This window comes from Bufo gargarizans, chromosome 4 (assembly GCF_014858855.1).
Source record: "Bufo gargarizans isolate SCDJY-AF-19 chromosome 4, ASM1485885v1, whole genome shotgun sequence".
In the NCBI taxonomy this organism is placed as follows: Eukaryota; Metazoa; Chordata; class Amphibia; order Anura; family Bufonidae; genus Bufo; species Bufo gargarizans.
In genome coordinates, this window is record NC_058083.1 from 102250259 (window position 1) to 102273240 (window position 22982).

At 46.0% G+C, this 22982-nt stretch overlaps 1 protein-coding gene across 3 annotated transcripts in view; it reads left to right on the plus strand.

The window, feature by feature from the left end:
* Window positions 1-22982, plus strand: part of PER2 (period circadian regulator 2) — a 92608-nt gene that overhangs the window by 14931 nt on the left and 54695 nt on the right. Inside the window, exons 1-6 of one of the 3 annotated variants that reach the window (XM_044291358.1) lie at window positions 2555-2608; window positions 5245-5871; window positions 11239-11331; window positions 11802-11956; window positions 13342-13463; window positions 20315-20516. In XM_044291358.1, the coding sequence (XP_044147293.1) occupies window positions 5291-5871; window positions 11239-11331; window positions 11802-11956; window positions 13342-13463; window positions 20315-20516 (1153 nt within the window). In that variant the 5' untranslated portion in view covers window positions 2555-2608; window positions 5245-5290. Of the gene's footprint in view, window positions 1-2554; window positions 2609-5244; window positions 5872-11238; window positions 11332-11801; window positions 11957-13341; window positions 13464-20314; window positions 20517-22982 lie in introns of those variants that run through there. The other 2 variants (XM_044291357.1, XM_044291359.1) reach the window with 2 other exon arrangements.

Here is a 22982-nt window from a genome sequence, read left to right on the forward strand (position 1 = left end):
GATTATAATCAAATATCCACATGACAGGTTCCCTTTAAGCCAATTCTACTTTACAGCAGTTTAAGAAATCTCCCTCTTAAGGTTGTATTACACAGCTTGATTCTGCAGGCGATTGTCGGGAGGGAAGCGTCCCTTCCCGGTAATTGCTCGCTTGCTAGCGAAGAAGACCACTGCTATTACTCCACAGCATTGTGATTAGACAGCACAATATGCCGGCAAATCGCAATGTTTCAGAACGCCAAAAGATCTTGATTGCCATTGAATGAGCTCGTTCATCGGGTAATTGGCGTCAGATACCAGATGATTGTTAACGAGCGTTACTACGAATGCTCATTAGCATCTGCTAATCTGCTGCTGTTTTCACACCTAAACTCCTGAATATTTCTGGATTATCAGGTCCGAAGATTTACCAGAGTTGGACTTGTAGCTATCACCCTGGAGATGTTCCATGTTGGGTGCGTTCTCACTACAGAGGAAATGTTCCAGGTCCCTAGGCAAGGGGCGGGAACTTTAGGCATGGTCACTGTGATTTTCTGGAACATTTACTGCTGTTTTCACAAATGCGCTCACTCGGACAAAACCCGGAGTTAGTACTAGGGCTCGAGGGTGAAAAAGTCTGGGTAAAGGCTGGGACGGATACTGCGGATGTTTGCATTTACACATACAGCTCCTCCGGGTAAACTCCAGAAAATGTCTGGATTCCACTGTAAGGCCTCATGCACACGACCGTTGTTTTGATCCGCATCCTAGCCGCAGTTTTTGCGGCTTGGATGCAGACCCATTCACTTCAGTGGGGTCACAAAAGATGCGGACAGCACTCTGTGTGCTGTCCGCATCCGTTGCTCTGTTCCGTGGTCTGCAAAAAAAAATAACCTATCCTATTCTTGTCCGTTTTGCGGACAAGAATAGGCAGTTATATCAATGGCTGTCCATGTCGTTCCGCAAATTGCGAAACGCACACGGACGCCATCCGTGTTTTGCGGATTCGCAATTTGCGGACCGCAAAACACACAACGGTCGTGTGTTTGAGGCCTACGTGTGAATGGGGATTGCCAGTGAGATACATGCTTTAGCGTTTGATAAAGGATTGTGAGCCAAAACCTGGAGTGGAGCCTCCACAGAGATAAGGTATAATGGAGAGATTTGGACATGTCCTGGGTTTTTGACCAGCACCTGGTTTTGCCTCACAATCGCTGATGGAAATCACTGACTGGACACTCTGCCCAATGCCTTATTCACACAATCAGTGTTTGATCAGTGATTTTCAGCCAAAACCAGGCTTTAAACAGAGAACAGGTCCAAATCTTTCCCTTATACCTTATCTCTGTGGAGGCTCCAGTCCTGGTTTTGGCTCACAATCACGACGTGTGAATACATTGCCTGATGGGTCACCCATAAATCACATGTACACTGATCAGGCATGACTTTCCAGCCACGTTTATAATATTGTGCATGTTGTCCATTGTAGGCGCTTTCGGTGATGAACAGGGGTCCCCATGGACTGGTCTGTGGCTACACAACCCCATACACAGCAAGCTGTGATGTCCTGTGTGCTCTGACACATTTCTACCGTAACTTTAGCAAATGTGTGCAACAGTAGCTCCTCTAAGCACATTAAAGGGGTTTTCCCATCTCGGACAATGGGGACATATCGCTAGGATATGCCCCCATTGTCTGATAGGTTTGGGTCCCATCGCTGGGACCCGCACCTACAATGAGAATGGAGCTGGAAAATGAACGGAGGGCGCACTGTGCATGCACTGCCGCTCTCCATTCATTTCTATGGGGCCACCGGAAATAGCAGAGCGCTGGCTCGGCTATTGCCATCTGCCCCATAGAAATGAATGGGAGCATGGGCTGCGCATGCGCCGTGCGCTCCCATTCACGTCTATGGAAGCAGCGCTTGGTGGTAGACTGATCCTGGGAAATCCGGGATCATCCAGCCACAGCGCTCCTTGCTTCGTTCTCGTTGTGGGACCCACACCTATCAGACAATGGGGGCATATCCTAGCGATATGCCGCCATTATCTCAGATGGGAATACCCCTTTAAGGAACCTTGGGTGCTGGTCCTCTGGTTGTCCTTCTTTGAACCACATTTGGTAGGTACTAACCACTACATACTGGGAGCACCCAACAAGACCTGCCAGAACTGATCTTTAGCTGCCTGATATTTCCTACCCCATTGACGGGCGCCATAGCCACGATAATCAGTGTTAACCTCTTTCCCTTGCCAGTGGTTTTAATGTTATGGCTGATCAGTGTAAATCTATTTTATGACCAGAAATGTAGTCTCCCGTATGACACAGGCATTTAGTTGAACTATTTGACAGCAATTTAATTATCTGAGAAGTTCCTGAAATTCCTGACTGTACACAGGCCCGGTGCTGCAGGGGTTAACGGGAACTTGGGGCTGCTGAGAATTTGGCTTGCTGCTTCCCTGCGGAGAGAGAATTTGTGATTATAAGGGATCTGGCGTTGGTGTGCTTCAGTCACATGGGTGCATAGCCTAGATAGGAGCGGGTTTATATAACATGTTTGCGAGGGAGGTGGCGGGGTGAGGTGACTTCTGTGCTTCTCCTTAGCGCTGAGCGATGGCAGGACTCAGATGTAGGTTGTTGCTCCTGCTTACACAACAGCTGTTAGATTCAGGGTCATCTGCAGCCACGAGCTTGGAGACAGGGTGTTCGGTGGTTCTCATTTTCTGGAATTCAGCAGTGTAAGAAGCTGGCTTTTATCGCAGACACTGGGGGTATTTGTGGAACTCTGACCTGCTTTACACATTGTAGAAATCCACTTTACTTCTTAGAACCTGGGCTTTGTGCACACGACCGTATTTTTTCATCTGTGTGCTATACATGCTTTTCTGGAGATGGTACCCTGACCCATTCAATTGTTTACAGACATGTTTATCGATGCGGCCATTACGCAAATTATATAGCGGGTCCTTATCTGGTCTGTATTGGGGATGAAAATAGCAATTTCTCTTGATGGGAGTGAGAAAAATGCAGAATGCACATGGAAGGTATATTTTGCGGATACGTTGTTTGCCAATCAAAACATGGACATGAAGGTGTGCATGAAACCTTATTGCCAGATGTACGATATAGAACATTGCAGTGGTCGGGAAAGATTGTTTCAGGCATGTTATAGTATTATTGTTAAAGCGCTGTATATATGAAAAGGAGTGAACATATATAATACAGACAGTTACACTAAGCGTGAACAAGACGAGTTACAAACTGGTACAGAAGGAGAGAGGGCCCTGCGCATGAGGGGTTACAGTCTACATGTTGTATATATAGGTGATGTGGCTTTTAATGTTTCATAGTGGTGCAAGACTATGTTCGCACTTGGTGGTTTTAAGACCCCCCTTTAAATTTCGTCATTTAAAAATCAGCAAAAATTCTAACACTGGAGTGGGGGACGGACAAGGGAGGACACATCAGAAAAGACATGGGTGACGAGGTGGAGGAGAGAGATGCATTGTCTTTGCAGATAGCACGCTGATCTATTCATTTTTATACAGACAAGGTGGAGGGGTTGATCTTGGGTGACGAGGTGGAGGGGGCGTGATGGTGGGCGACGAGGGGGAGAGGGCGTGATGGTGGGCGACGAGGTGGAGGGGGCGTGATGGTGGGCGACGAGGGGGAGAGGGCGTGATGGTGGGCGACGAGGGGGAGGGGGCGTGATGGTGGGCGACGAGGGGGAGGGGGCGTGATGGTGGGCGACGAGGTGGAGGGGGCGTCATGGTGGGCGACGAGGTGGAGGGGGCGTCATGGTGGGCGACGAGGTGGAGGGGGCGTCATGGTGGGCGACGAGGTGGAGGGGGCGTGATGGTGGGCGACGAGGTGGAGGGGGCGTGATGGTGGGCGACGAGGTGGAGGGGGCGTCATGGTGGGCGACGAGGTGGAGGGGGCGTGATGGTGGAGGAGTGAAGGCAGGCGCCGTGGTAGTGATGTAAGGCCCCTTTCACACGGGCGAGTTTTCCGTGCGGGTGCGATGCGTGCGGTGAACGCATTGCACCCGCACTGAATCCTGACCCATTCATTTCTATGGGGCTGTGCACACGAGCGGTGATTTTCACGCATCACTTGTGCGTTGCGTGAAAATCGCAGCATGCTCCTCTTTGTGCGTTTTTCACGTAACGCAGGCCCTATAGAAATGAATGGGGTTGCGTGAAAATCGCATGCATCCGCAAGCAAGTGCGGATGCGGTGCGATTTTCACGCATGGGTTCTAGGTGACAGTCTATTCACTGTATTATTTTCCCTTATAACATGGTTATAAGGGAAAATAATAGCATTCTGAATACAGAATGCTTAGTATAATAGTGCTGGAAGGGTTAAAAATAATAAAAAAGTTAACTCACCTTCTCCTCTTGTTCGCGTAGAGGCCGGTCTGTTCTTTAGCTGTGGCTGAAGGACCTTTGATGACGTCAGATCACATGCTCCATCACCATGGTGATGGACCATGTGATTGGAGCATGTGATCTGACATCACCTCAGGTCATTCAGCCCACAGCTAAAGAACAGACCGGGATCTACGCTAACAAGAGGAGAAGGTGAGTTAACTTTTTTATTATTTTTAACCCTTCCAGCACTATTATACTAAGCATTCTGTATTCAGAATGCTATTATTTTCCCTTATAACCATGTTATAAGGGAAAATAATACAGTGAATAGACTGTCACCTAGAACCAATGTGTGAAAATCGCACCGCATCCGCACTTGCTTGCGGATGCATGCGATTTTCACGCAACCCCATTCATTTCTATAGGGCCTGCGTTACGTGAAAAACGCACAAAGAGGAGCATGCTGCGATTTTCACGCAACGCACAAGTGATGCGTGAAAATCACCGCTCGTGTGCACAGCCCCATAGAAATGAATGGGTCAGGATTCAGTGCGGGTGCAATGCGTTCACCGCACGCATCGCACCCGCACGGAAAACTCGCCCGTGTGAAAGGGGCCTAAGAGATTATAGAGTCATGCAAGATCCAGTCAACAGCTTTCAGTACAATTGTTTCCAAGAAGATCAGAGGTCATCTTCTGGTTACCAACTGATGAAGTTTTCATATATCCAAGAAAACATTTCACTATGGTTTAAAGCAATAAATTGATCAATTTTTGTAAGCTAAAGTAGATTAATAATGTTAAAATAATTGTCACTAATCAGCACATTTACTAGGCTTTGTATTGTCTGTGTAGCATGGATCCAATAATCACCTTTTTTATTTTTCTTATTAGGCATTTCTCCAATATCTAAACCTGATTAGGCCTTTTGTTTAATGCAATGCCCAGCCAGAGCAAAGGTTTTCAACAGCAAGATCTCCCACTGCAAGGTCCACCTGTTCCCCTTGGGGTGGTGACACGTGTACTAGAAAACGTACACCCTCAGCCAGAATTTTCATCTAGCCATCCACATGTGTGTACAGGAATGCGTAATACCAGCCTTTCCTGTACACAGGGAGACCCCTTTCCACAGGATTACAAGAACAATCGGTTGCCAGTTTCACAAAATGTAATGTGTAGCATGCAAGGGGCTAAAGACTTTGCGAGACCACCTCTAATGGATTCTGTAAATGAAGGAGGCTTTCAAGTCAAAGAGACTTCAGGTAGAAGTTGTAGCTCATGTCACATTATAGACCCAGTAATACAAGAAGACTATAACACATATGAGACAACTCTGCCAGTTAGCAAATCAAGGTCCCACCAGACGGAAGATCTGCAGATGCATAATTCCATGGACGTTTTTGTAAATCCTGCCATACCTTCCCAAGAGGACGGGGAAACGTGCAACGACTCCAGCAGTAATGAACTTAGGAATGAACCTATGGATTCGGATGAAAATGGAAAGGAGCATACACTGGACAGGTAGGAGATGGATGTGGAGCTAGCTTAGAAGTGTGTGTGTGGTCACCCAGTTGGATTTCCTTTGGTCAACTTTTCTATCACATGTGCAAAACTGATGCTTTACAAAAGGATTTATTCTGCTCTTGAAGGTTGCCCATTATGTACCCCAGAGCATACGTTACCCCACAAATGTAAAATCCATTTCTTGATTCCACAAAAACAGTCATTTTTTCCTTAGAAATGGTGCCAGTCTTGACCATTTGAGGTTTGGTATTGTAGCTCAGTCCATATTTAATGAATAAAGCTGAGCTGCAAGACCAAAGCTAGCCTGTGGACAGAAGTGGTGCTGTGTTTGGAACAAAAAAGTAGATCCTTTTTTTTTTTTCTCTAATTCTGGACAAACCCAGATTTTGACCAGATTCAAAAAGGCATGTTGACCTGTTTTGGTTGACTTACTTAACCACTGCCAAATAGGAGAGGATCGTCCGACTTCAATCTCTCCTTGACCTGCCCAGGTATCACTGACCATTATGGCGATATGATGCTTCCATTCAGAGAGAACATAATTACGAATCACTGCTATACTGGACAGTGCAGGGGAGCAAATTCTGCATTACTGATATAAATAAGGGGTAAATGTGGATTACTGCTAACGCTGCACTACTGACCACAGAAGGGGGACAACCGGGTTGTTACATTTTCTTGTCCTGCTATGATATCATGGGGTATTGAAGCAAGGAAGTTCCCTCTGCTGGCCAAAACAGCTCCTGCTTTGGAGGACTTGGTGTAGTTATCTGCTACAGCTTTGCCCGTTCTTTAATACAGACACCACCAAACATGGCAGCTGCAGGAAAAGGTGTGCCTGGCCCCCCGGCGATCAGCTGGTGAGTCAAGACAACTTTTAAAAGTTTTTGTGTTTGCATGGCCACATTGGGCCAGATTTACTAATCCTATAGATGGCATAAATTTACACAGGCAGTCTAGACCTGCACCAGATTTATTACAGGGGCTCAAGACTGGATAGTAAATTGGGTGCAGAGGTAGATACTTCTGTTTAACTCTACGTATAGTGATGGCAGAGTTGTGCTGCAAATAATTTGGGGGCAGAATAGTGCATATTAGTCCATGCCCCCTTTCTAGCAAAACCACATCCTTTCCCAATAAGCCATGCCTCTGATGGGCCTGGTGCAGATTATATCTCTAAACCTAGGTGTGCCAAGTGACTCCATAGAATCTAGGGTCCCTCACATTAGTAAATATGGGATCATTCTTTCATGTCCCTCTTCCTGGGGAGGACTAGGAGGCAGGACACAATTGGGACCAGCTAACTCTGGTTCAGTCCATACCAGATTTATTGGGTGCAGCTGCACATCTCACTCCTGAAGTCCTTCAATGGTTCACCAGTGCCCAGGTACGTTTTCATCAGGTAGTATGATGAGCACTCTGATTCTCCAGCCCTGATATAGTCTGTCCCTGACATTGGAGTTGTTTTTCTGCTGACGTTCGGATGGCGCTTTACTATTGTGCTTGCTTTGATGAAGGGCTCATGTACACAAACATATTTTCTTTCTGTGTCCGTTCCGTTCTTTTTTTTTTTGGTGGCGGACCGTATACGGAACCATTAATTTTAATGGGTCTGCAAAAAAAAAAAAAAAGGAAGTACTACGTGTACATTCTGTTTCCATATGTCCGTATTTCTGTCCAGCAAAAAAATTGAATATGTCCTATTGTCCGCATTATGGACAAGGATAGTACTGTTCTATTAGGGGCCAGCTGTTCCGCAAAATACGGAATACGGACGTCATATTGGTTGTGTGCAAGAGGCCGAAGGCTGATGCTCTTGCACTGAAACGTTAACATTTCTGACACCATGCTAACAGGAGAATGTGGCATTATTCACACTGAAATACTCCAGCTCCAGGGATCACAGTTTAATGCAGTGTTCTAAGCTTTTGCCAGGTTCTATAAATATTACATAAATGACAGTAATACAAGTTTACATCTATTTGTGATGGCCTTGACTCCACGTCCATTATAAAAGCAGATTCCCCCCCCCCCCCCCCCCTTTTTTTCCCCCCTTTATTCGGTTTAAATATCATGGCATCTGCAGTCATGGTAGTTTTGTGACTTTCTCCTTACTGAAATGTTTGCTGAAGCCTGTTGACTCCCAGCTCTGGAACATATATATATATATATACCTGTCCAGAAAATACCCTATTCCAAGCTAGGTCGTCACTTTCTGATCAGTGGGTGGTCCGACACACCTCGCCCCCATTAATCAGCTGATCTGCAGTAGTTCTGCTGCTGAAAATGCACAGTTCTGTGGACTATACAATACACAGAAATGTGTAGTTCTGGCACTTGAGCTGCTGCAGAACAGCTGATCAGGGTGGGATGCGGAGTGTTGGATCTCTGCCAGTCAGATAGTGATGGCCTATCCTGAGTCGACGCCATTAGGCTAGGCCTACACGGTGACTCGTCACATGACAGCAAGTCTCTTCAGAGTTGCGCTACAAAAAATTGTTCAACTTGTCTGCAACTTGCTGATGTGAAGCTATTGAAGAGCTGTTTGGCTAAAAAAAGCACAGCTAAGCCACAGAAAAGTCCCTCGTAAGTCGCAGTTGCACTTGACTTGCATTGTGGTCTACGAGAGCAAAGTCTTGTGTGCGACTTGCAACCTATCACCAAGAATCAGCAGTGTTGGAATTTCTGCACTTCAAAAAGTTGTAAAATAGAGCTTTTGTGATTTTTGTGCTTTCACTGTAGTTTTGAAAGTCACAATTTTGTAATTGTCGCAATCTTTGGAGTTGTAGAAATGTACAGTCCTAGTTCAGCGTAAATATATTACCTCTTATTAATATAATGTGATTAATTTATTAACTTTTATAAACTTAGGAAACTTAAAAAATGTTAATCATAAATATATTTTACGTTCTATCAATCTTAAGGCCCTTATTTATCAAAAGCATTAATGGGCAGGGTGTTCTAGTGGCAATAGAAATTAAATTCTCTCCTGTCCCTTATACTAGTAATTAGCAGGGTGTTCTAGTGGTGACAGAAAATCATTTCTCCCATCTCATGTGTTCTTCCCTGTCCTGTATACTACTAGTAAGCAGGGTATACTAGTGGTGATAGATAATCAGTTCTCACCTCTTCTGTGTTCTCTACGGTCCTTATAGTATACACATTGATGAGCAGAATGTTCTAGTGGTGATAGATAATCTGTTCTCATCTCTTGTTTTCTCTACTACCCTTATAGTATATACAGTAATAAGCAGGGTGTTCTAGTGCGGATAAATAATCGGTTCTCACTTCTCTTCTCCCCTGTGCTTTATACGTACTAGTAATACGCAGATTGTATTAATCGTGATAGAAAATCAGTCCTTACCTCTCCTGTGTTCTCTCCTGTCTTTATAGTATAAACAGTAATAAGCAGGGATGATAATCGGTTCTCACCTCTCCTGTCCCCTATACTATAAACAGTGATTAAGCAGGGTGTACTAGTGGTGATAGATAATCAGTTCTCACCTCTCCTGTGTTCTCCCCTCTCCTTATAGTATACACAGCGATAAGCAGGATGTTCTAGTGGTGATAAAATAATCATTTCTTGCCTCTCTTGATTTCTCCCCTATACTAGTAATAAGCAGAGTGTATTACTGTTGATAGAGAATCAGTCCTTAACTCTCCTGTGTCCTCTACCATCCTTATAATATCAACAGTAATAAGCAGGGTGTACTAGTGGTGATAATCAGTTCTCACCTCTCCTGCTCCTTATACTAAGTATCTTCATGCTGCTCCATGACCCTTGGTAAAATGCTTGAACCTGTGCTGCGCATGCTCAGTAGTGAAGACCAGAGGAGGAAGTTCATTACTGGGCATGCCTACAGTCATCTCAGACAGGACAGGAAGACAACATTGAAGGTATTGTCCAGGAATAAGTAACTTTTCACAGTAGCTCGTAGCCTGCCTCTGGAAAAACACTTACCTCCTTGTTTATCTGCTCTGCTGCAGCCAATAACTGGCCCTTGTAGACACACGGGAGCCCACGGGCATAAACTAGATGGACACACGGGCGCCCACGGGCGTAAACTAGATGGACACACGGGAGCCAGTGCACAGGACCGGAGCTGCAGTTAGAACATGGATATGAATCTTCCCAAAGTGGAGGCAGTAATACAATGTATGTTGGGAGCAGACGGCTCCATCCACAGTGTAGTGGCAGCATCACTACCATTCACTAAAACTTGCACATGAAGCAAAACTCAAGGTCATAGAAACATGTGCAAAACTGTTCTACTTATATAAAGCCGGCCAAGACAGATAAGGCACCTTACATAGCTAACCTATTTTCACGTGTTCTTAAGAACCTGTACATTCCGGCTGTTTCAGCTTTATTATCTTCATCGGCAGAGAGGAAAACGTCATCATTCACAAATAGCAGCAAAGAACTAAAGATGTGGAGCTACATCTACAACATAACCACAGTGTGCTCCCATTTTTATCTATCTGCATAATAGCCTTCGGGGTCATTATAAATATGGGCAGCGGGCAGGCAGAGCACTTCTGGATTCAATGGCACAAAAAAAAGATAAAAGCCATAGGGGGCCCAGCATGCAGGCGGAACCTACACCCCCTGAACTTCATGGTCGCTGTCATGGCACTTAACAGGTTGAACTTAGTGTTAGGTTCCGTCTTACAGAGATCGCCTTGACGTGTGGCAGACGGGCTGAAATCATTTTGTACAAAGTGTATTTGCCAAGCATCTCTAATTTATAAGCATAGCATTAGCAATTATCATGCATTTTTGTACTTTATTTGGTTTGCAGAGAGCTGTTGCGCTGTATGTTGTGACCTTCTCCCCTTACGTCATGACAAATGGTCACATGATGCAAGGGGATCTGGTCACCTCTGTGGCCAGTGATTGGCTGCAGGGAATGTCAGACCAGGCCTGGAGGAGAAGGAGCGGGAAGCCAGCGCAGGTAAGCTTCCCTTTACAGATCCAGGCATGTGGCCCTTTAAGTGACACTTCACCGCTGATGCTAGTCCTTGGCTGCAGCAGCATATGTGGCCATGTTCGTGATCCTGAATACCCCTTAATACCGCAGGAATTAAGTGCTGCTGCATGTACAGCACAACTTGCTCTTTTGATGTCCTATTCAAGTTTTATCATTTTTGCAGTGTAAGCTCTGGAAGTAAATGATGGAGGCATTCACAGTTCATTACTTCTGTCATGTTTTATATAAGAGAGCACAAATGACATTGACAAGCAATTATATTGTATCAGATTCCTTTGCCAATTTTCATGACTGTAACAGGCCTATAATGCGGCATTTCACGTTCTGTTTCTGTATTAATATTTATATTGTTTTTTTTTCTTCTTTTTTTCAGCTGTTCTAGTTGCCGGCTGTCTCCTTGTAGCTCCGATGCCTTTCCTTTGATGATGGCTGACTCTGAACACAACCCCTCTACTAGTGGCTATAGGTAAGCCCCCATTAGTCATGATTCTTTCTATGAACCCTAAAGGGGTTGTCCAACCGTTAATATTGATGCCCTATCATCAGGATAGGTCATCAAAATCGGATCGGCAGGTGTCCGACACCTGGCACCCCCGCCGATCAGCTGTTGGAGTAGGCGACTCTCCATGCGAACGCCACTTCCTGGACTTTACACTACGTCTCGTCTCCTGTGCAGCAGTGGTGTAGTGTAATTACAAGTACTCACTTGAATGGAGCGAGTACTTATATTACACTGCACTTCTGAGACGTAGTGCAGTTTAAGGTTTAAGGACCAGGAAGCGTCTTTAAAAAGCCTGGGGTCAGCCCCCCGCCAATCAGATATTGATGACCTATCCTGACGATAGGTCATCGATATTAATGGCTGGACAACCTCTTAACTGCTGCCAAGTTCCCGGGCAGCTGATGATTGTCCTGGACATTTATTGTGTTTTGTAGCAGCGAGCAGCCAGCAAAAGCCAAAACGCAGAAGGAACTGATGAAGATACTCAAAGACCTCCGCTCTTATCTCCCACCTGAGAAGCGACTGAGGGGCAAGTCGAGCACTACTTCTTCATTGCGTCATGCACTGCACTGCATCCAACAAGTGAAAGGTAATGCAGCTGAGTATGAGCCTCCTTATATGTATGGCCCAGTGCATGCACTCCATGGTGCTATTCTTTTTGAAATAGCGCTAAGCCTAATATTTTAGTGTCTCTTATGCTTTCCTATCTGAAGGCAGCAAACAGAGCCATGACTACGTGGGCCCCAGTGCAAAGGTTTAGCTTTGGGAACCCTTGTCACCAATGACAAAGTCAAAATGTCGTCCTGTATATAAGTGTGTATACATCAGACAAGTAAAAAATCATACAAAGTGGTGTAATAGACATAATACTGCAGCCATTTACCAAGTTATCTACTTGTACCAGGACCAAATATTACCACGGTGCAATGATTAAATATTACTGTGCAAAGCGGCCTGTACTATCAGTGATACCACTATACAAGTCCTAAATAATACTGCCTCACCATGAATACTACTACAGTATTGTGACTAATTACTACAAAGAATAATGCCCCAGTTGTGTCTTCTACAAAGTAATAATGCCCCAGTTGTGTCTTCTACAAAGTAATAATGCCCCATTTCAGCTTTAAAACACCAAAAATTATTCTCATTGTGTCCTCCACACAATACAATTGCCCAACTTCGTGCCCCCTAACAGTTTATAGAGCCCCCAGAACATATATATTATACCTAAGCCTAAATCTACTAATCTACAGGAAGCCTAAAGATGCAAATTAGGCATCCTGTGGCCTGTGAAGATTCTGGTCTGGCATCGGTGGCACATCACCCCAGCACCAATGAAATAAAATACTTACCTTTCCTGTAGGGGCGCCGCATTCATACATAGTTTCATTTAAAGGGAACCTGTCACCTGGATTTTGTGTATAGAGCTGAGGACATGGGCTGCTAGATGGCCGCTAGCACATCCGCAATATCCAGTCCCCATAGCTCTGTGTGCTTTTATTGTGTCAAAAAAACGATTTTATAGATCTGCAAATGAAGCAAAGATGAGTCCTGTCTCCTCCATGCTTGAGAGATGAGTCCAGCGTTCTCTGACTCTGAGCCCAGCCTCGCCCACTATGAAGGAGCCCAGCACCGCCCTGCATCCTCCGAATCTCCTTCTTGCTCCCTGACGTCACAAAGCTAGAGTGCCGTAATCTCGTGATGCGCGAGCTAGCGCATTCGCAGTTCGTTCCCTGAGGCTGATGCGCTCCGGAAACGTTAGTAACACCTCCTTGGGCTTCTTACTTGCCTCATTTACATATATATATAAAATCGACCCGAGGAGCTTGTCTTCACTGTAATGCAGTTTATTAAATGTAGCTCTATTATATACTATGTATATATTTTAATTTTTTTTTATCCTATGAATTAGAGCGTCCACACATACAATTCCTTTTAGTATTGAGCTGATGTGTATGGTGTGTTCTGCAGCAAATGAAGAATACTATCAGCTGCTGTTGGTTAATAATGAGCACTCGTCCGGCCAGGATCTGTCGTGCTATACTGTGCAGGAGATCGCTAGCATCACCTCGGAGTTCACAAAGAATAATATGGTGAGTAGGGCTGCAGTAAACGATTATTTTTGTAATCAAGTATTCTATTGATTATTTTTTACGATTAATCGAGTAATCTAATAAGAAAAAATTAATTAATAGACTGTTTTCCTTTATAAAAACTCAAAAGACCCCCTGCCATTAGTCCCCAACACCCTTAGGTCCCCACTGTGCGATCAGCCCAAGTACATCAGCTCCGTCCCCCCCCCCCCCCCCCCAGTGCCGCCATGGGCTCTCCCCCAGCCCAGTGCCGCCATGGGCTCTCCCCCAGCCCAGTGCCGCCATGGGCTCTCCCCCAGCCCAGTGCCGCCATGGGCTCTCCCCCAGCCCAGTGCCGCCATGGACTCTCCCCCAGCCCAGTGCCGCCATGGGCTCTCCCCCAGCCCAGTGCCGCCATGGGCTCGGTTTCACCAACTTAGCGTTCCAGCAGGGGTTACGCCGACACTCCATCGTTCCGTGCTGCTCTGTGCCTGACTCCACACAGCGCGTCAGGTCACGGTGTGCGTACGTCAAAAGGTCAGTGCTGCGTGGGACCATGGACGTGCTGTGAAGGCGAGTATTCCAAGCGCAACGGGAGACCACAGAGCGGGAGTAATAGCAAGCGCTTCACTCCCGCTCCGTGGTCGCATGACACAAACGAATCTTTGATGCAAAAAATTTGCATCGAGGATTTTTTTGTGTCGAATTACCCGATTTTTAAAGGGTTTCTGTCATCAAAAATGATGTGCTAATGTCAGCAGAACATAACTGTATGACTTATATCGCCCTGCCTGCCGCCGTTCGCGCTAAATAATGACTTTTATAATATGCTAATGAGCCTCTAGGTGCCAGGGGGGCATTGCTGCAGCACCTGGAGGCTCCGCCCTCTCACCGTTTGTCACGCCCTTGTATCGGTGATTGACATCCTCGGTCTCCTCCGTGCCCCGCAAATCCCGCGCCTGGACTGTTCATTTTAATATTAGGCGCAGTGAGGTAAAGGACGGCAGCAGGCAAGCCTCCTTCACTCACTGCGCCCACTCTAATACTAAAATGACCGGTGCGATATTTGCAGGGCACAGAGTAGACCGAGGATGTCAATCACTTTTACAAGGGCATGCCAAACGGTGAGAGGACGGGGCCTCTAGGTGCTGCAGCAATGCCCCCCTGGCACCTAGAGGCTCATTAGCATATTATAAAAGTCATTATTTAGTGCTAGCGGCGGCAGGCAGGGCGATATAAGTCATACAGGTATGTTCTGCTGACATTAGCACATCGCTAACGTCAGCCAGCTACATTTTTCTGATGACCGAAACCCTTTAATCGAGTAATCGTTTCAGCCCTAATGGTGAGAAAAGCATTAGAAAGTTCAAGGCTTGATAAACTTGTAGTGCTGCTGATTTAACCACTTGTATACAGTGTACAGGTGAAACTCGAAAAATTTGAATTTCGTGCAAAAGTTCATTTATTTCAGTAATGAAACTTAAAATTAGAATATTGTGAAAAGGTTCAATATTCTAGGCCCAGAGTGTCACACTCTAGTCAGCTAATTAATCCATATCCCCTGAGCAAAGGGTACCTGAGATTGGGACTTTGGGGTTTTCATAAGCTGTAAGCCATATTCATCCAAATTATAACAAATATCTCGCTTTGCATGTAATGAGTCTATCTCATATGTTAGTTTCACCTTTTAAGTTGGATTACTGAAATAAATTAACTTTGCCTGATATTCAAATTTTTCGAGTTTCACCTGTATATGGTCTTGATCTCTAGCTAGCATATGTGTTTGCCCCTATAAACACCACTTAAAGGGGTTGTCCAGCCTTTATTAAGTAATGGCCTATTCTCAACACAAGCCATCAATAGCTGATAGTCGTGAGTCAGACAAACCCCGACCCGATCATCTGTTTGGGTGTACCTCCGTCGCCAGAAGTGGCAGGTGTAGTTCTGGTTCCGGTGCTGACTTCTGGTGACAGAGCTACACCCGAAGTCAGCTAGTGATGTCCTATGTTGAGAATTGAGGCTGGACAAACCGTTTTATAGACAATCAAAATAGAGTAACTAAATGTGTAAGCTTATGATAATCCCTTTTTGTTAGACAGGTCTTCTGTTGGTAAGCTTCTCGCTGCTTGTACTATCCGCGATCATCTGTAACCTTGGGGAAAGGTGGTGGTGGGGGGTCGCGGGGTCTGCAGGAAACTCCTTTTCCATTACATGAAGTGATACCCCTTTCCTATTGAAATCAGTGGGTTGTCCATCTAATGCATGGATGTGTTGCTTCTTCCACACCTACTGTGTACAACTGCAGTTCATTCTGGCTAATAATTGGGCCCTAATGGAGGACAATCTACTCCCCGCAGTGACGTCATGTTCATCGATCACATAGTGTAGGCTCAGCTCATTAAAGTGAACAGGGCTGAGCTGCGATCCCAAGCACAACTGCCATACAATGTACGGCACTGTGCTTGGTGAGCATAGAGAAGGTGCCTCCTCAAACAGCTGATTGACAGGGGTCCCGGGTGTCAGACCCCCACTGATGAGACACTGATGTCCTGTCCAGAGGATAGGTTATCGGTAAAAAGATCTTGGAAAAACCTTTTAAGGCCTCATGCACACGGCCGTGCTCCATGGCCGAGAGCGGTCCGTGGTAGCCCGGCCGGGATTCCTACTGACAGCAGGAGCGCATGGCGTCATTGGTTGCTATGACGCCGTGCGCTTCATGCCGCCGTTGCACTACAGTAATACACTCTAGTGTATTACTGTAGTGCAGTGGCGGCATGAAGCGCATGGCGTCATAGCAACCAATGACGCCATGCGCTCCTGCTGTCAGCAGGAATCCCGTGTGCATGAGGCCTAACTCAGAATTCCCTAATAAGGTTTTTAGTGATGGATTTTATATACCAGACAATTCAGTATGCGAGTTGTAACATACCGTATACGGGTATGACTGCATGGGGCGTGATTTACCTGTAGAAAATTTGTTGTGGATTTGCTGTAGAGGGAAATCTGCAGCAGAAATCCACAACATAAATCAATATGCTGCGGGTTTAAAATCTGCACCACAGGTCAATGCATGCTGCACATTTTTTTTTTTTTTTTTTTTCAGTGTGTGAATGAGGTTCTTAAAATCTAGTCCCCAGAACACACATTTGCCTCATGCAAATCCTCAGTGGATACGCAGTGTATATGTTCAGTGTTGTGTGTGTGTGTGTGTGTGTGTGTGTGTGTGTGTATATACCCTTAAAGGGGTTTATCCCATATTTAATGCTAAAAAATAAAATTGGACATGATATAGTACATGACTGTCTCTTTATAACAAAGCTAGAACCAGCCCTGTACCTCACATGGATCCAGAGATCACCCCACATATTGCATCAATAGCTCTGCTAGATTTATTTCATGCTGGCAGCTCCGGAGGTGTGTCCTTTCTGCTGCAGCTCTCTCTACATAACGGTCACTGGAACAAGAGTAGATATAGCTATTGGCACTTGAAGGGTGGAAGTGAGCATGTGTGACCACCTCAGCGATATTAGTAAAGTGGACGAAGATATAAAGAAAGGAATAAACAGCAGGTGGTGCTATTTAAATACATCTTATTAGGGTACTTTCACACTTGCGGCAGAGGATTCCGGCAATCCGGACGCAAACAGATATCATTTGTCAGATAGATCCGGATGCGTTGAAATAGCGGATCCGTCTCTCCGGTGTCATCTGGAACAACTGATCTGGTATTTATTTATTTTTTCACAGATTTAGGGTCCATTCACACGTCCGCAAAATGGGTCCGCACCCTTTCCGCAATTTTGCGGAAAGGGTGCGGACCCATTCATTCTCTATGGGGACGGAATGTGCTGTCCGCATCCACATTTGCGGATCCGCACTTCCGCATCCGTGCTTCCGTTTCCGCAAAAAAATAGAACATGTCCTATTCTATTATGTCGGCAATGTGCGGTCCGCAAAATGCGGAACGCACATTGCCGCTTTCCGTGTTTTGCGGATCCGTGTCTCCGTGTATCCGCAAAACACATTGCAGACGTGTGAATGGAGCCTTAAAGAACTGATCTGTCGATGCGGCAGAATTAATGCCGGATCCGGCATTCCGGCAAGTGTTCAGGATTCGGCATGCTGCGGTATTTTCTCCTGTCAAAGAATGGAAGAGGGACTGAACTGATGCATCCTGAACGGAATGCTCTCCATTCAGAATGCATGGGGATAAAACTGATCAGTTCTTTTCCGGTATTGAGCCTCTGTGACGGAACTCTATACCGGAAAAGAAAAACGCTAGTGTGAAAGTACCCTAAAATAACTTGGTGGCTGTATGAAATGTTTAATTAGTTGCAATTACAAAAGTATTCAGATCCACTAAACTAATCCCCATTTTTGCGTGGGGCAACCCCTTTATGGTGAGCTTGTGCTTTATATGTGAAGCTGGCGCTTGGGTATGCTCACACATTCCTCATTTTTGTTTGGCTGCTGCAGTCAATTACTTTATGCTTTTGTAGAGAACAGAATTTTAAAAATCCCATTGACCAACGTGGCTGAAAAGCACGCTCTGCCAATATAAATGTTGCATCTAAATTTGTGTAAATGTCTTTTGTTTATAGAGCTGGAAATTAATGAGTTAAAGGGGACATAGCATTTGAGTAGAGAAGACTGGAATGTGCACTCTCAGGCCTCATGCACACGACAGTATTTTTTCACGGTCCGCAAAAACGGGGTCTGTAGGTCCATGATCCGTGACCGTTTTTTCGTCCGTGGGTCTTCCTTGATTTTTTTGCCTGGCCGTGCGGAGCCAAACGGATCCGTCCTGAATTACAATGCAAGTCAATGGGGACGGATCCGTTTGACGTTGACACAATGTGGTGCCATTTCAAACGGATCCGTCCCCATTGACTTTCAATGTAAAGTCTGGAGTCCCTTTTATACCATCTGATCGGAGTTTTCTCCAATCCGATGGTATATTTTAACTTGAAGCGTCCCCATCACCATGGGAACGCCTCTATGTTAGAATATACTGTTGGATATGAGTTACATCGTGAAAACTCATTTCCGACAGTATATTCTAACACAGAGGCGTTCCCATGGTGATGGGGACGCTTCTAGTTAGAATATACTACAAACTGTGTACATGACTGCCCCCTGCTGCCTGGCAGCACCTGATCTCTTACAGGGGGCCGTGATCAGCACAATTAACCCCTCAGGTCCGCACCTGAAGGGGTTAATTGTACTATCATATCCCCCTGTAAGAGATCAGGGCTGCCAGGCAGCAGGGGGCAGACCCCCCCCCCCCCCCAGTTTGAATATCATTGGTGGTCAGTGCGGCCCCCCTCCCTCCCTCTATTGTAATAATTTGTTGGTGGCACAGTGTGCGCCCCCCATCAACCCCCCCTTCCTCCCTGTATTGTAATAATTATTCGTTGGTGGCACAGTGTGCGCCCCCCATCGGGCCCCCTCCCTCTATAGCATTAACAACATTGGTGGTGGCCAGTGTGCGGCCTCCCATCTCCCCCCCCCCCCCCCACACTGTGCCACTAACGAATAATTATTACAATACAGGGAGGAAGGGGGGGGGGGGGGCGATGGGGGGTGCACACTGTGCCACCAACGAATAATTATTAGCCCCCCCTTCCTCCCTGTATTGTAATAATTATTCGTTGGTGGCACAGTGTGCGCCCCCCATCGGGCCCCCCCCCTTCCTCCCTGTATTGTAATAATTATTCGTTGGTGGCACAGTGTGCGCCCCCCATCGCCCCACCCCCCCTCCCTGTATTGTAATAATTATTCGTTGGTGGCACAGTGTGCGCCCCCCATCGGCCCCCCTCCCTCTATAGCATTAACAACATTGGTGGTGGCCAGTGTGCGGCCTCCCATCTCCCCCCCCCCCACACTGTGCCACTAACGAATAATTATTACAATACAGGGAGGAAGGGGGGGGGCGATGGGGGGTGCACACTGTGCCACCAACGAATAATTATTACAATACAGGGAGGAAGGGGGGGGGCAATGGGGGGTGCACACTGTGCCACCAACGAATAATTATTACAATACAGGGAGGAAGAAGGGGGCGGGGGGGGGCGCACACTGTGCCACCAACTAATTATTACAATAGAGGGAGGGAGGGGGGCCGCACTGGCCACCAATAATATTCAATTTGGGGAGGGGGGAGGGGTCTGCCCCCTGCTGCCTGGCAGCCCTGATCTCTTACAGGGGGATATGATAGTACAATTAACCCCTTCAGGTGCCGCACCTGAAGGGGTTAATTGTGCTGATCATGGCCCCCTGTAAGAGATCGGGTGCTGCCAGGCAGCAGGGGGCAGTCTTGTACACAGTTTGTAGTGTATTCTAACTAGAAGCGTCCCCATCACCATGGGAACGCCTCTGTGTTAGAATATACTGACGGATATGAGTTTTCACGAAGTGAAAACTTAGATCTGAAAAAGCTTTTATGCAGACGGATCTTTGGATCCGTCTGTATGAAAGTAACCTACGGACACGGATGGCAATCTTGTGTGAATCCGTGTTCTTTCACAGACCCATTGACTTGAATGGATCCGTGAACCGTTGTCCGTCAAAAAAATAGGACAGGTGTTATTTTTTTGACGGACAGGATACACGGATCACGGTCTCGGCTGCAAAACGGTGCATTTTCCGATTTATTATTATTTTTTTCCACGGACCCATTGAAAGTCAATGGGTCCGCGAAAAAAAAAACGGAAAACGGCACAACGGCCACGGATGCACACAACGGTCGTGTGCATGAGGCCTCAGAAGAAGAATGTGGAGAAAGTGCTGAGTGTCTGCAGTCTTCAAGGATGTTTTGGCTGAGACTGCTGCCGGACGACGGCTCCTAATGTTCTGCATTTCTTTACACACAGGATGTATTTGCTGTGGCAGTTTCCTTAGTAACTGGGCGGATACTGTACATTTCGGAGCAAGCGTCAATCGTGTTGCGCTGCAGTGCAGACCTGTTCTCCCAGGTTCGCTTTGTGGAGCTCCTTGCGCCACAGGATGTTAGTGTGTTCTACAGCTCAACTACTCCCTACAGGCTGCCATCATGGAGCATGTGCAATGGAACTGGTAAGAAAAACGGAACGTTGGATGCATTCCTCAAGTTAAAGAAAAATATCTAATTTGCAGTTCAGTTCTGTATGGAGTGGCACTACATACTTGTTTGGTTCTTTAGCCTCTTTCTATGATCCCTCTATACGTTTTTGCCTGTATTACTAAAACCAGTTGGTTACTACAAAGACAGATATTCCTCCCTCAAAATACTAGTACCTCACAAATGATGCCTCCTTCCATAATTATTGCCACACTGTGCCCTCCAAAATATTGCACTCAGCAAATAGTGCCCTTACATTAAGTGCTGTAAATGGTGTCCCCCGAAAATAATTGTGATCAGCTGATACTGTACCAGGGTGCCCAGAAAAGTTGCACAAAAAGTTGTAATTTTCTCCCTTAGTAGTAATAATGTCCCCTGTTGTGCCCCAGAAATAATAATGAATGCCCATTAGTAGTTATAATTCCCCTTATAGCCCGCCAGTATTAGTAGGGCCCCTCATAACACCCGCCTATAGTGCCCCCAGTATTATTAATGCCCGGGTTTGTCCTGCTTTGGATGAACCTGATTAGTTTAGATACATTTCTGAGATTCTGATCGCATACATGTATTATTTTGTATGAGCTCCGCTGAGAGTATATTAAGATGGCTGCCATTTTAGTCTGTATTTCATAACGAATCCGAACCTGGATTTGTCGCTTGCACCACATTCATTAACGAATTCCTGCATGCGCCGCTACTTACAGTGAAGGGGTGTGCGTGAGACTAGTAAAGTCTTGTGAAAATGGCAGCCATCTTAGCGTGGTCTCGGTGGATCCCATACACTATAATGTACTCATTGTACAGCAATCGGGAACTCCGTTATTGATTTAAACAAATCGGGTTAGTCCTAAACAGGACGAACCCGATTCGCTCATCACTACCTTCTAAAATGGTGCAGTAGTAATAAAGTCCATCATAGTTCCCCCAATAGTAGTAGTAGGGCCCACCCTAATGCCCCCAGTAATATTAAAAGCACCACGGCAAGAAGGACTTGTGGAAACAGCCGAGCAGGCTGATGTAGCAGAACAAGCTATGTTGCTTCGTTACGTTCAGTGACATTGCAGCCCCTTGGTGCAAAAACCTATGATATTTACTCAAGTTTTTCAGTTTTTTACCTAATATTCTACATCATAGACCATTTCTCACATGGCCTTTGAAACTAGCAGCAAACTGTGTGTACCTATGGGTGACTATGTACCAGTGCTTCTTGTAGACTGTGCTGTAACACATTGAGAGCGGCTGAATGCTGATTTGGCCTACATCTATTCCTTCTGACCTCCCCCCCCCCCCCCCCCCCCCCCCCCCCCATACACGTGCTTGCCCTGCTGTATGCGTTCAGAATGGGAAGAGGGGACTACGCCACTGCCAGACACCTTTGGCAGTTTACCAATTCTGTGAACAAAAAGCATCCCTATGAACTCAAACAGCCCATTGCTTCTCTCCGTCACCATGAGTTTAGAGAGTAGGACACAAAGTGTGGAGGTCCATAGTGCGTAAAAGTCACCACCCTCTGCTGGCTCAGTAACTGCAGAGCTTCAGACCTTAACACTAGCACAAAAACCGTGTGCTGGGAGCTTCTTGATATTGCAGAGGTGGAGTGGCCATAAACTCTACAGGGATACTCCAGAAGGCCACCTGAGCCCTCCTCACTGCCTCTGGCTAGGTACATAGTACTGGGGGCACTGCTGAAGGTAGGGCTGACTTGGTGCTGTGGACCACATCTCACCTCCTAAGCCTCCTGCTCCATGTCTTAATTAGAGCCCTAGGAAAAAGAGGGCAGAATGTGGCAACTATCGATGGCCTCTACAGAGGGACAGCTTCTGGGGAGTTTTTTTGTGCTACATTCTGGTATTTGGTTCTTTAGGATGGGATTCTGTGGTGCACTATGGTATTGCTGACCCTGCCAACTTATATTGGCCCCATCTGCTTGTGTTGCCCTGCCTTCTATCAATTTGGACCAACCTACAACATTGGGGATGCCTTTAGGTTATTCCAGGGCCACTTTAAGTTCCCAATCCACCTCTGTGACATGGGTTTCCCTTGCCAAGCAGCTGCATGCAAGCCTGACATCACCAAGTCCAATGCCAAGAGTATATATCTGTAAAGAATAAATCAAGGCAACTGGACGTACTGTAGATTTCTTGAAAACGTTTCACTCGTTCTTCCAACAAGCTTTCTCAATTCTTTCTCAGAATTGAGAAAGCTCGTTGGAAGAACGAGTGAAACGTTTTCAAGAAATCTATAGTACGTCCAGTTGCCTTGATTTATTCTTTACAGATATATACCATGACCTGGATAAATGAGAACCTTCACAGACAATGCCAAGAGTGTTGTAAAGCATACCGACACTGTCCTCTGGAGCAGTGGAAATGTCTTCTGTGGAGTGATGAATCTCACTTCTCTATTTTGCAGGCTGATGGATGAGTCTGTGTTAAGTAAAT